This window comes from Chiloscyllium plagiosum, unplaced genomic scaffold, assembly GCF_037043375.1.
Source record: "Chiloscyllium plagiosum isolate Xiang-an unplaced genomic scaffold, Cpla_swu_hap1 HiC_scaffold_15, whole genome shotgun sequence".
NCBI classification, from domain to species: Eukaryota; Metazoa; Chordata; class Chondrichthyes; order Orectolobiformes; family Hemiscylliidae; genus Chiloscyllium; species Chiloscyllium plagiosum.
Window position 1 is genome coordinate 21,834,823 of NW_028270153.1, and position 14,750 is coordinate 21,849,572.

The 14,750-nt window shown below is 40.1% G+C and overlaps 1 protein-coding gene across 1 annotated transcript in view; it reads right to left on the reverse strand.

Annotated features, from left to right (window-relative positions):
• Positions 1-14,750, reverse strand: part of lama5 (laminin, alpha 5) — a 320,328-nt gene that overhangs the window by 187,462 nt on the left and 118,116 nt on the right. Inside the window, exons 4-6 of the mRNA XM_087994598.1 lie at positions 8,774-8,892; positions 8,183-8,353; positions 4,131-4,228 (exon numbers count right to left, since the gene is read on the reverse strand). Of these exons, the coding sequence (XP_087850724.1) occupies positions 4,131-4,228; positions 8,183-8,353; positions 8,774-8,892 (388 nt within the window). The remainder of the gene's footprint in view (positions 1-4,130; positions 4,229-8,182; positions 8,354-8,773; positions 8,893-14,750) is intronic.

The window sequence follows — 14,750 nt, forward strand, 5'->3', positions numbered from 1 at the left end:
AGGGTTGTTGTTATGGATGACTTCAACTTTCCCAATATTGACTAGAACCTCCATCGTGCAGATGGTTTGGATGGAGCAGTTTTTGTCAGGTGTGTTCAGGAGGGTTTCCTTACTCAATATGTGGACAGGCGGATGAGGGGAAAGGCCATTTTGGATTTGTGAAGTGATGCATTTTGGAAGGTCAAACTTGAATGCTGAATATAGGATTAAAGACAGGATTCTTGGCAGTGTGGAGGAACAGAGGGATCTTGGTGTTCAAGTGCATACATCCCTCAAAGTTGCCACCCAAGTGGATAGGGTTGTTAAGAAAGCATATGGTGCTTTGGCTTTCATTAACAGGGGGATTGAGTTTAAGAGCTGCGAGGTTTTGCTGCAGCTCTACAAAACTCTGGTGAGACCACACTTGAAAGATTGTGCCCAGTTCTGGTCGCCCAATTATAGGAAAGATATGGAGGCTTTGGAGAGGGTGCTGAGAAGGTTTACTAGGATGCTGCCTGGACTGGAGGGCTTGACTTACGAAGAGAGGTTGACTAAGCTCGGACTTTTCTCGCTGGAGAGAAGGAGGAAGAGAGGTGACCTGATCGAGTATGCAAGAGGCATGGATAGAGTCAATAGTCAGAGACTTTTCCCCAGGGCAGGGCTGACTGGCACGAGGGGTCATAGTTTTAAGATACAGGGAGGAAGGTATAGAGGAGACAGAGGTAGGTTCTTGACCAGAGTTGTGAATGCATGGAATGCGTTGCTTCCACCACCACCGCTGGCAGAGTCATTAGGGACATTTAAGTGACTGCTGGACATGCACATGGATAGCAGTGAATTGAGGGGTGCGTAGGTTAGGTTATTTTATTTTATTCTATTTTAGATTGGGAATAATCCTTGGCACATCATGGGCCAAAGGGCCTGTACTGTGCTGTACTTTTCTATGTTCTATGTAATGATCTGGATCAGACCCAACGTACTTAAATGTATAGTTTGCAGGGAAGATCATGGTCCTGGAAGAAACACCCCAGAGGAATCATAATTTCAGCTTCAGAGTCGAGGGTTTTACCACTTAGTCAAGGTTGACATCAATATTTCATATCAAACATCTACAAATCTGTGGCTCAAAGAATTTGACAACTCAACCACAGATTTTTAAAAAGGAAGAAAAGTTGCAATGTTATTTATGGCACTAGTTAAACAAGATTAATTCTTGCTGACATGGCTTCAGCTTCACATTTGAGGCATGGAGTCTTGCAAAGATCGAGCTAAACGGCAAGTCCCAACAGTAGCTCACAAAATGCTACCTACCACTATCATCACTGAAAAGTGTATTTCTCAATGAGTATGAGTCTGAGAGTTTAAAACAGTATTGGCCTGAAGCTCGTGCAATGATTAGATTCTTTCTAGAGGGAGTGAAGTCAACTGCAAACAATTAAAGATGCTGTGCTTGGCATATGCCCCAGTTTTCTTGCCGAACACATTTCAGAAATTCCTAAGCAACAAGCTGCAGAATTTATTTGGAAAGCCAATGAGAAATGGGTTTTGTGTAATTGAATGGAACAAGGTCACCATTCCCTTACTGACAAAGTTCCACTGACATTTTGGACTGGAGACCGAATGAACGTCTAACCGCTAGAACAGAAAAATGAAGGATGAGTTTCAATGGGAGAGAATGCAGCTTGCTCCAAATGTGGGTTTAACAATGCTTTCACTGAGGACATCAGCATTAATGACTCCTCTGGGTTAATGTTGAGAGTGTGGTGTGGAAAAGCACAGCAGGTCAGGTAGCACCTGAGGAGCAGCAGAGTCGATGGTTCGGGCATAAGCCCTTAGTCAGTCATTCCTGATGAAGGGCTTAGCCCAAAACGTTGATTCTCATGCTCCTCAGATGTTATCTGACCTGCTGTGCTTTCCCAGCACCAAATTCTCTACTCTGATCTCCTGCATCTGCAGTCCTCACTTTCTCCTCCGGGTTAATGCCAGTCAGTTAAAAGATTCAGAGGTTTTCAAGTCTCGATGAGACAGTCAGTATCGAACATCTCAACAGAAAATGTTGCTGCTTTCTTTTGTTACATCTACACTCCAAAAGCTAACTGTGTCACTGAAGAAAAAGTATTGATTGTATGCTAAAAGACAGATATTAACAACTCTTTTCCCTTCCAACTTTCCAGTGTGCTTAGATGGAATTAAGCAAGGCCAATCATTTACTATTCTTGTGCTGGAAAAATAAACAGTATTTAATCCAGAAACACAGGGCTAAAAACGCTGACATTTCATGGTAGAAGATTGGTATTTGATTTATTCACTCAACATAGTCAGTAACCTCAAATAAAGTATTTAGCAGTCACATCGCTTCTTGCAAGCCATCCTTGGCATGACTTCTTAAAGCAAGGAAATAAGTGATAGATGTGGTACAGTCTGAATAGCAAGATTTTGGGCTTTGGGGGTGAAATGAATGATTCAAGTCAGATGGAGCAACAATTTGTTTGAAGAGTATAATGGCTTGATGAGTTACACATTTCTATGACTTTATGCATCAGTTTAATTCAATCAAGGATCAATCACTGAAACATTCCTGTATAGGAGGCCATTTAGCCCATTATCTCTGCACCAAGTTAATGATGATAGAGAACTGTGATATGGCTTTCATGTTGAGCTCCATTAGTCAAATCACCTTCCCCTTCCAAATTTCCTCATTTCGTTCCTGTCAGCTGCCTTTGATGTTTAATAAGATGTAGTCTCCCTTCGGGTTCTACTTCAACAAATTCCCAAAAATTCCAGAAGCGGGTATTTTATTTGTCCTTAGCATTCATTTTCTGTGGTTGAGTTTTAAGAAATATGCTTTTTTGCTTCTTTTTCTCTGTTTTAAAAGCAAAAGCGTCCATTTAACCCTGGGAAATCATGAATTCACAGATCACTCGTAAGGTCTGAGTGCAGCAAGTTGGGGGAGAAATAAACAATGACTGCTGATAATCCTGAACCAAGGGCACAGCAGTCAACGCTAACCAGTGTTTGCCACTCCTACTCATTAATAACTAAGCGGCTAAATGGCTTACTCCCAAGTCCTTTCCTGAATTCAGTAAGATATATATCAGCCATGACTGAGACTCCATTTATCAGTCTTAGTTACAAATCACTGAATAGGGAAGCAACGACCTGCTGGCATTATCGCTAGGCTACCATTCCAAAAACTCAGCCGATGATCTGGGGACACGGGTTCAAATTCCGCTTTGGCGGATGATGGAATTTGAAGTTAATATTAATCTGGAAGTAAGAATCTACTGATGACCATGAAACCATTATCGATTGTAAGAAAAACCCATCTGGTTCATTAGTGCCCTACAATGAATGAAATCTGCCATCCTTACCCAGTCTGGTCTCTATCCAGACCCACTACAATGTAGTTGGCTCACAACTGCCCTCTGAAATGGCCTCATAAGTCACCCAGTTCAAAAGGTAACTAGGGATGGGCTGGCTAGCAACGCTCACATTCTATAAGTGAACAACAACAAATAATGTTTGCGCAATCTTTATAACATTCTAACAGAAATATACCGACCTCTATTTTGAACTTTTTCAATCGACCTTGACTCAAAAGCTTTTTGAGGACAAGAGTTCCAGATCGCCACAACTAATAATGAGAAAGTGGTTTCTCATATTACCCCAGAATGGCTTTGTTCTAATTTAGTGCTCATCTCTTCCTTGCTCTGAACTCTCACATCAGAAGAAATAGCTTCTCTCTTTAGTCAGTAAACCCAGAGAGTATGTGGATCCTACACTTAAGAATTCAGCATTAACTAGTTATTTAACATAGTATAAAACAAATCTCAGACCAAACTCTCAAAAAACCTTAGACAAAAATTAGACAAAGTACTGGAGGGTTTGTATTGCAAAAGGCAAAGACATCCTGAACACAATTCCTTATTTTCAAAAGTACAAGGTGCAATAAGCGTGGCCCTATGTTCAATGAATTAGGAAATTTAACACTGGAATGCCTGGATAACAAAAACTCTTCTGGTTTTAAATCTTCTTTCATTAGTAATAAAATCTGAGAAAGCATTCAGAAAACTAGCCTTCCATTTAAAACCATCATGAATTAGTGGATAGCTGAAGCTTGCTAGATTGGTAGGAAATAATTCAATACTCACCGGTATGGATTCGATAAGTCCTTAGCATCACACACATCAGCGTGACCATTACACACACAACGTCCACCTATGCTGATATCCTTAATACTGTAGTAATACTGAAAGAAAATAACGTTTTCAGTTCAGAGTTAGGATATTTTACCACAATTGCTTACATTAAACCTCCTGGTAAATTACATACAAACAAACAAACATGCAAACTAGGAGTAGGAAGAGGTCACTAAGTCCCTCAAGCCGTTCTATAAAATTGTGATTGATCCAATTGTGGTGTCAACTCCACATTCCTGCCTCCCTCAAATTACCTTTGATACATTGAAAGTTTTTGTGGCAAAGAAGGGTATTTGCTTCAACCTCTCTGAGGTATAGAATTCCAAAGATTCAGGATCTGCCTTAAATGGAAAAATCCTTATTTTTAAATTGCGTCCTTAGTTCTACTCTCTCTCTCTCACACACACATGGGGAAGCTTTTCAGTGTCCAACCTGTGAAGTCGTCTCAGGATCTTGTAAGTCTCAATTAGAGGACTAAGCTGCAGTGAATATAGACCTATTTACACAATCTATAGCCCTATACAATGCATAAAGCATACTTGTCTAGTGAGCTTGATAGCAATGAAAGCTATCCTTTAACTAAGGAAAGAACTTTACAGAGTGTGCACGTGCACATTTGGACAATTAGTTTCGGAAAGAAATTCCAGAGCTTAGGTGCTAGGCAACTAAAGACACAGCTACCAACAACAGTTAAAATCAAGGATGCTCATGATGATAGATTATGGCACATCGCGGATTGTTGTAGGGCTGGAAAACATTACAGAGAAAGGGAAGGCTAAAGCCATGAAAGGATTTGAAATCAAAGACAAGGTTTTTAAAAACAGTTTGTGGCTTAACTCAACTAGGAGCCAATATAAGTCAGCCAGCAAACAGGTGATGGATGAACATGACGACTTGAATAAGGACATGTTTAAGTAAGGCAGAGTTTTGAACAATCTTAAGTTTATACTGGATGGAAGGCTGGAGGTCAGCCAGCGGTGCATTAGACTTCATCGACTTCATGGATAACAAAGGCATGGATGAAGCTACAGATGAGCTGAGGCTGGGATGAAGCTATAGTGATTCAAATAGACACTCAGAGGTAACATGGATGCATTGACATTAGCACATCTTTGGGTCAAATATGATGCACAAGTTGCAAACTGCATGGTTCAGGTATTGGGATAACTTGCTCAGAAATGTCAATATTCTGTATAAGGAATATCCTTAAAATAAATGTTCAAAATCTTTCATGCTCATGTCAAGCATAGACAGTTGGAATCGAGCAAAGAGGAGAACGAGGGAATAGGAGTATACTTGATAGGGAAATCAGGAGGGCAAAAAGGGAGCATGAATTAGCTTTGAGAAATAGGTTTCAGGAGAATCTAAAGAACTTCTACAAGTATTCGAAGGGAAAAGCATAACTAGGGAATGAATAGGGCCCTCAAAGATCAACAAGGCCATCTACGTGCAGAATATAGGAAATGGGTGAGATCACAAACAAGTATTTTGTGGCTGTATTCACTGTGGAAAGGACAGGGAAGTTAAAAGGATTTGGGGAAATACATAGTGATCTCTTGAAAATTATCCATATTATAGAAGGGGAGATGCTCGACGGCTTAAAATGCGTAACGGTGGATAAATTCCCAGGATCTGATCTTTGCGGGAAGCTGGGGAAGAGGTTGCTGGGCCCCATGCAGAGAAATTTGTATCATCAATAGTCACAGTGAGGTGCCAGAAGATTGGAGGTTGGCTAATGTGGTGCCACTATTTAAGAAAGGTGGTAAGGAAAAGCCTGGGAACTATAGACTAGTGAACCTTATGTGGGTAAGTTGTTGGAGGTGATTCAGATGGACAGGATTTACAAGCATTTGGAAAGGAATGGACTGATTAGGGATAGTCAGCATGGCTTTGAGAATGAGAAATGGTGTCTCACTAACTTGTTTGTATTTTTTGAAGTGACAAAAATAATTAATGAAGGCAGAGCAATAGATGTTGTCTATATGGACTTCAGCAAGGTGTTCGACAAGGTTCCACATGGCAAACTGGTTGGCAAGGTTAGAAGTCATAATATCCAGGGGGAGCTAGCCATTTTTGCCAAAATTGGCTTGCAGGTAGGAGACAGAGGTGGTAGTGGAGGATTATGTTTTGGACTGGAGGCCTATGACCAGAGGTGTGCCACAAGGATTGGTGCTGGGTCCACTGCGTTTCGTCATTTATATAAATGATTTGGACGTGAATATAGGAGGCATGGTGGCAAAGTTTGCAAATGACACCATAACTGGAAGTGTATTGCACAGTGAAGGTTTACCTCAGCGTACAACAGGACCTTGATTAGATGTGCCAAAAAGCGGCAGATGGAGTTTAATTTAGATAAATGTGAGGTATTATATTTTGATAAGACAAATCAGGACAGGACTTATACAGTTAATGGTAGGGCTCTGGGGAGTGCTGCTGAACAAAAAGACCAAGGGGTACACTTTCATAGTTCCTTCAAAATGGAGTCACAGGTAGACAGGGTGGTGAGGGTGGCATTTGGCACACATGCCTTCATTGGTCAGTGCATGAGTAAGTGACATTAGTGAGGCCACTTTTAGAATACTGCATTCAATCCTAGTCTCCCTGCTACAGGAAAAATGTTGTGAAACTTGAAAGGGTTCAGAAAAGATTTACAAGGATGCTGCCAGGATTGGAGGGTTTAAGCTTTAGGAAGAGGCTGAATAGGCTGGGCGTTATTATCCCCTGGAAATTTGGAGGCTGAAGGTGACATTATAGAGGTTTGTAAAATCAAAAGGGGCAGGAAAGGGTAAATAGACAAGCTCTTTTCACTGAGGTGGGTGAGTCCAGAACTAGAGGGCATAGGTTTAAGGTGAAAGGGGATAGGTTTAGAAGGGACTGAAGGGGCAACATTTTCACACAGAGGGTGATGCATATATGGAATGAGCTGCCAGAGGAAGTGGTGGAGGCTGGCACAATTATAATATTTGAAGGGCATCTGGATGGGTACATGAATAGGAAAGATTTAAAGGGATATGGGCCAAATACTGGCAAACAGAACTAAGTCAGTTTAGGATATCTGGTTGGCATGGTAATTGCACTGGGTGATTTTATTCAGAATCAGGTATAGAGACCAACAAGATGAACAAAGTCATGGTAACAAGTAGCTGAAGGTAACACCACCGTCCACATGAAAATTAACTGAATGCAGAAAATGTGAGGAGTACCCTATTCTGTAAAAAAAGGTAGTTTTTTTTCCCAAAATCTTTAAATTTTCATCCTTCTTGCTGGAGAAACTGATCACAATTGGATAAATTTTGATAAGTGGTAATTGCCCAACAGATCATTATTCAAAAATACGGACTTTAATACGGAATGCTGGCATATTCTTTCCAGTATAAACTGTCCCTGTAACAATGAAGGGTGGCATCTGAAGAAAGGTTGAGCAGTTTGAGTTTATACTCATTGGACTTTAGAAGAATGAGAAATGATCTTATTGAAAGAGATAAAGATTCTGAGGGACTTTGACAAGAATAGATTTGACAAGGATTTTCACTTGTGAAGGAATTCAGAATTCAGGGGTGCAATTTCAGAATAACATTTAATATGGAGAAAAGGAGGAATTAGTGTTTGGAAGCATCTTAAGCACAGACTGTGTTGGATAGATTTGTAATCAAAAAGAGAGTTAAGAGGGCAGAAAAATGGAGTTTAGGGCAGGAATCACATCAGCCAGGATCTTATTGAATGTTATAGCAGACTCAAGGGGTTGATTGACCTACTCCTGCTCCTATTTATGCTCTTTAAAACCTTCCACCTATCCCCAACCATGGCAACTATGATCGTAGCAACATTACTGTCACCCTGTAACTAGCTTGGATATGAGGTCAAAGTCAAGACCTTTGATGGGCTTTATGATTCAGAGATGGAGAAGCTACCTCAGCTATTGGGACTACAGGTATTTTCAAAGCTCATGTATCCGCAGTAAACAAACAAACAAACAAAGTCAGATATAAAAAGTCTGCACTTACCCGTCGTGTAACAGTTGGGTCCCGCAAGGCCTTGCCCATCAAATGACCCAAGAGGGTGTTTGTTCGGAGGAACCGCAGACGGATATTAGTAGCTTTGGTGAAGTCGCGGAGCACAGGAGAATAAGAAAAGTTCATGGCACCTGGTCGTCCATTTACCAAGGAAACTACAATCTAAGATGGGAATTTAGGAAAGTTAGTAAGAATATTTAACATCGCCACTTATTAATCTTCACAATCTATAAACATTGCAAAACAATCAATTATTGAGATAACTCAAATAATGCACCAACAAACAAGAAAAATAAACAGTTCTGTTTCGAAACTCACCTGGACGCCTTATCAACCTCTTATGTGGAAGTACTGCAAATAATCTGCATCCATTGTAGGATTTTCAACTACCTAATTTTCTGTTATAACAAAAACTTCATTATAACTTTAAAATGTCTTAAATGTGTCCTGCTACACAACTTAAACTAAAATCTGCATGACACTTTCTGACATTTAATTGAAGAATGGATGATGTGAAATATTTGAAGTCCAGAGCAGAAAAACACAAATCCAACAACTTTCTGGTAACTATTTTACACTCACCTCCCCATTTTCAAGAGGCACAATACGTGAATATTCTGTGGTGCAGATAGCATCATCATCCTTAATAATACGCTCCACAGACTTCGGTCCAAATTTCTCAATGCAGTCTCTTTTGGAAGCTGAAGAACAGAGAGGTGATTACACCAAGTGAAGGTAGATAGATAATGAATGACAAATTCAAAAGTTAAATTTAAGGGTTATTAAAACATTGATCATCTAATTCATAAAACTGACCTTAAGTGGGTTTTAATTGGGCAAGTCAACAAAATTACCGAAGAATTTCCAAATTGTTAATTATGACAAGAACTGTTGACAATTTGGAAAGAAGTCTAAATGCTGATTAAGAGATTACAAATACAATTGAATTAGAAACGGAGAGAGCTTAATAGAAAAGCAGCATATAATTGAAATGAAAAGAGGTTCCAGAACTTTGAGGAACAGAAGGATCTGGCAGTCCTGGTACATGAATCACAGTCAGTCTGCAGGCATAGTAAGCATGAAACCAAATGCAATGTTGCTGTTTATTGTGAAGGTAATGCAATCTAAAAGTACAAATGTTTTGCTCCAGTTATATGGGACAATGTTAAGACCAGTTTGGATGTTTTGAAGATTGGATGTAAATGCTTCAGAAGTACAGGCTGACCACCATATCCACGGTTTCTGTGGTTTCATTTACCTGCGGTTTACCACGGCCCAAACACAGGGAACATTCCAGAACCAGGGACCAGGGGCTGCTAGGAAGGTAAATTTTCCATTTAAATGAAAAGGTTCACAACTATCTGTGGTTTCGGGCTTCCACGGTAGGTCTTAGAATGCATCCCCCCGTGGATATGAGGAGTGGGAGGGTGGGGGGGAGGGGGGAGCTATTGTAGTTCAGAAAAGGTTCGTTTGACTAATAACTGAGATGAAGGGGTTATCTTATGAGGAAAGGTTTGCACAGGCTGTCCTCCATACATTAGAGTTTTTAAGAACAACAGCTAACCTTATTGAAACATTATAAGATCTGAGAGAACTTCATACGGTGAAAGCTGAAAGGGGAGACTAGAACTAGAGGGTCACAGTTAAAAGTTGAGAGGGAAATGAGAATAAATTATTTTTTCCCAAGAGGGCTGTGAATCTATGGAATTCTCTTCCACAGACAGGGTCACTATATATTTTTAAGGTAAAGGACAAAGGGTTTTGGGTAGGCGGGATGTAGAGTTGAGATTAGATCAGACATGATCTTATTTGAATGATTGAGCAGGCTTGAGGGGCAGAATGGCCTACTACTGGTCCTAATTCATTCTGGCGTATGTTATGTTGTAGGAATGGTACTTTAATATCTGCATCATATGAACCACTTCGCCCTGTGATGGAAGCAAAATGTCGTTGGTCATGCACTTATCATGGATTGATCGAGTGCAAAGAAGGCAGGGCACTGTCATGTTTTCAAGGAGTTGAAAGCTGGTGGGATGTGATCTTGCACCCAGTTTTGCCCACACTGCTAAGTTCTCATCTCAAGCACCATCACTGCAGTGAAGTCCTCAGATGCTGGGCAGGTTAAGAGACTTCGTTTGGGAGAGCATGCCAAGTACTATTCTTTCACCAACAGGAACAGTCTGTACCTAGCCAATCTATCCAGACCCCTTGTAAATTTGGAAATCTGTATAAAATTCTCTTTCAGCCATCCCTTCTTTAAAGAGATGAGCTCCAGCTTCACCAATGCACTAATGAGTGTATCTACAAAGCTGTGGTTGGTGCTATAAGGAACAGAGATAAAAAAAATTGCCAGCACATTAAAAACATTTGAATATTGCACCAGTTACCAATCGCAGCCCCAGCTACCAATTGCAGACAGTACCAACATTTTCAGTGTTAGCTGAGTGGGCATAAGATTACAATAAACAGGCCTACATGCAGATGTACATTTTGTTTATTATCATGTTTGAAATGCTAGCTATAGATTTCCAACATTGAGTAGTGGTGAAAAAATCTGCATGACTAATGCAGGCCGACAGAACATGTCAGGGTAATCTGAATTTGTTTCAAGGCATCCTTGTATAAAGTGATCTTCTCCCACAAAGAATTGATTTCATCCCCAAAAAATGATTGAAATGTTCAAGATAACATGGAAAAATACCAATGTCTTCACCCTTGTGCCAGCCAACGCTTGTAATAACAGTTTCGTCGCTGTTCCTTCTCACTCCAATTAACCAATTCCTTTCCTATTTGGCAATGCTTCCTCCCTCCTATAGCTGATTTTACGATTCAGCTCTCTATTTATTCTTCTGGGCCACCTGTCATAAGTGAGCAAGTACAGCCTGGGTTACTAACAAATTCAGGAGGGAGCGTTGCCAATTGATTCTGGCAGGGTTGCTGGAATGAAGCAGAGCACCAGCTGATAGGAATGCAGCATTTGCTCTGGTGTCCGTGGATTCTGGAGGAATCACTCAACCAGGTCCAAGCTGAGATAGGATAGGACAGTGTTGTAGAGCAGCCCTTCTGTATTTCACCTGAAAAGTAGGATTAATTTATATCTTCATTACAAGGGCATAGATAACATGTTGCCTTCGTTGACTTCACAAAGAAAGAAACTCAAAACCCTGGCTGCAAAGTTTGCACTATTAAGATTATATTTAAGGTGCTTCAGAATTGCAACAACAGAAATTATGTTAGGTAAAAAAGATTTAATATATTAATATTATTTGGGAACATGGGTTCGAAAGTATAGGTAAATGTAGAGGGTTTTTGGCTTTAGTTCTGTGAATGTGTTTATTTTTAGGTGGGTTGGAAAATTATTTCTTTTAGTACTAGTCAAAACAGCATTTCCAAGAAAGCATTCAACTTAAGCTAAGGGACTAGATCAGCAATTAACTCATCAGTTAGCTTAAGTGCTTACAAAATTGAGTTTTTACATAACCTACAGCAAGAGGAGTTGGGGTCACAAGCTAGTTCCGTTCGGAAGAAAAGATCTCTACCAGAAGGGAAGTTTTAGCTTTGACAGTTTCCAGGATGAGAGAGCTGGAAAAAGTAAAGCTGTTTTAATAGTCCAAGTACCAAGAGCTGGACAAAGCCCTGTACATTTCTTATGGAGTTCTGCAGGGCCAGTCAGTGAATTAGAGTGTGTGTGTGCGCGTGTGTGTTATGAGTGAGTAAGTGAATGTGAGATGGAGTCAGAGAGAGCATCACATCTGGTGAATGTGCAGAAAGCTACTTAAAGAAACACTTGTGACCTCATTAATTAGTAAAAAATGAATGCAAAGGGTTGGAATGAGACTTCACTGTGATTGAATGTAAACAATATTACTGGCATAAGGTGTTGATTCTTATTTTGCTCTTTATGTTAAGATCTTCTCAAATTTATTGACCTATCAAACCATGTGATTCTAGAATCTGACCAGTATTACTATCAGCTGGGATCATAGTAATTTATAATATAGCTTATGACACATCAGTATGGTACAGCAACAATAATTCATATTGATGTAACATAATAAAACATCTCAAAGTGCTTCATTTGACATTAAAAAGCAATATGCTAATATTATGGTGTGGAGAGGTCCAAGAATACATTTACTCAATACAATGTGGTGCAGACTTCATATATAAAAGACTAGTTAGAACATCATTTAAGAGAGTCCTGTGAACAGAATAAAATGATTTGAAAACCCTATGCCTTGACATGACAAAGGATAAAAGGGCTTATGCCTGAAATGTCGATTCTCCTGCTCCTCGGACGCTGCCTGGCCTGCTGTGTTTTTCCAGTACCACATTTTTCAACTCTGGGACTCCAGCAACTGCAGTCCTATGACAATGGATAAGTTGTGTGTGCAAAAACCAAGATGGGAGTTTCATCTTCTAAGCTGCGGAGTGACAGAATGATCAACCGGGCCATCAAGGAATGGCAGCTAGAGAAGCTGGCCCATTTTAAAATGGGTTAGGCTGGCCTCCTTGACAAAGCATGGATGTCACGTAGCCTGGTGTTAAAAAGGAGGTTGAAGGGGAAAGATGGCAGAAGGGAAAGAGAGCAGAGTAGAAATGGGGTTACTGGGAGCCAGTGGTTTCCCTTAGTGCAGAGGTATGTAGGGTGGCCAAATAGGGATCGATGCTTCCCTTCCAGTCCACAAAGGAAATGATTAAACTTACTTGGAAAACTTCTTTAGTGTTCCAAGTTTCAGCTATCAGAAACTGGCTATCTATGACCTATATTGGAACATTGCCAGCGTTCAATGGAAATGACAAGACCAAATGAGCAAAAATGGAATTGATTCCAGCCTAGCACAGCAGAGCAGTCTATGCCTTTGAAAATCAGGTTAAAACTGCTGCCGAGTGGGTCGAAGGTGAGTATTTCAATTTAATGGCCAATCCACACACTGGGTGTGGAGAGTGTAAAATATATGAGAACTTGTATTAAATGCTTATGTACATTATTTTAAAGACCAGTTCAACAGTTTTCAAATGTTAATGCCTTTGTTAAAGCAGTTGATCTAATAAACATAAAATGAATGACTTAAGCACATTATACACTGCCCTTGATACAGTTTAGTTTTATAGAAAATAGGAGCAGGGAAAGATTATTCAGCCCACCAACCCATACCACTATGTTCATGGCGGATCCTCTATCTCAATGCCATATTTTCACTCTGTTCCCAAACCTCTGGTCACCTTTAGCCTGTAGAAATCTATTTCCCTCTGAAATACATTCTGTGATGTGGCCTATACAGCCTTCTGTGGTAGAGAATCCCACCAGTTAAAGTCAAACTCAGTGGAAGGGCTGGGGAGGAGGATATCAAAACAGTCAAAGTTGAAGCCTCCTGCACCTTCCCAATTGGTCAGATTAAATTTACCCACTGAGCGGTGTCAAAACTAGTTAATGTATTTGCTTTGGTGGTTAGCAGTAATGTTGACAGGAAAAAGACACTTGACCCCAGAGACTACCTTCATGCTAACTCTACACTACAATAATACTGCAACACAGCTTGAAGCTGTTGCTGCTACGCTATTAGATTTTTGCATGGCAGCTGACTCCCACAGTGCCAGAATAAACAAACAATAGTATGTTCATGTGTTTGCAGTAGCTTAAAAATAAAGATTTTCAATATTACTTCTGACCACAAGAGATCACTTGATACCAGAAGAAGGACCATAATGATCAGGAATTCATCGTTTGCAGTGATATGTTTGATTGGTTGATTGATTTATTGTTGTCAAATGTATCAAGATACAGTGAAAAGTGTTGTTTTGCATGCTACACAGGCAGATTGTACCATACAAAGTGTGTCAGGGTAGCATAACAGAGTGCAGAATATAGCTTTACAGCCATAGAGAAGGTGCAAGAGAGAAATCAGAATGAACATTTGAGTGGTCTGTTCAAAACGTCTGACAACAGAAGGTAACAAGTTGTTCTTGAACCTATGATTCGGAGATGCCGGTGTTGGACTGGGGTGTACAAAGTTAAAAATCACAACACCAGGTTATAGTCCAACAGGTTTAATTGGAAGCACACTAGCTTTCGGAGCGATGCTTCTTCATCACCTGATGAAGGAGCGTCGCTCCGAAAGCTAGTGTGCTTCTAATTAAACCTGTTGGACTATAACCTGGTGTTGTGTGATTTTTAACTTTCTTGAACCTATTCATACACATACTAAAACATCTGCCTGATGGGATCGGATGGGGTCTTTGATTATGTTGGTTGCTTTTGCGAGGTAGCAGGAAATATAGATGGAGACAAAGAATGGAAGGTTAGTTTGCGTGCTATAACCCTAACGTTGGTGACTGCTGGTTTTATACTATCTAAACCCTTGCCTTGGGTGAAGGCTTCAAACTGGGAACAAACTTTGACCACTTGCCTTTCCTGCAGTTCCCAAATTAAAGTCAAAAATTCAAGTCACTACAGAAATAAAAATCATTTACTTCAAATTCTTGCCCCTACTCTTACTCTAGTACAAACCACAAACAACTGCCCCAAAATTATTTAAGATGGACAAATGTAACAAAT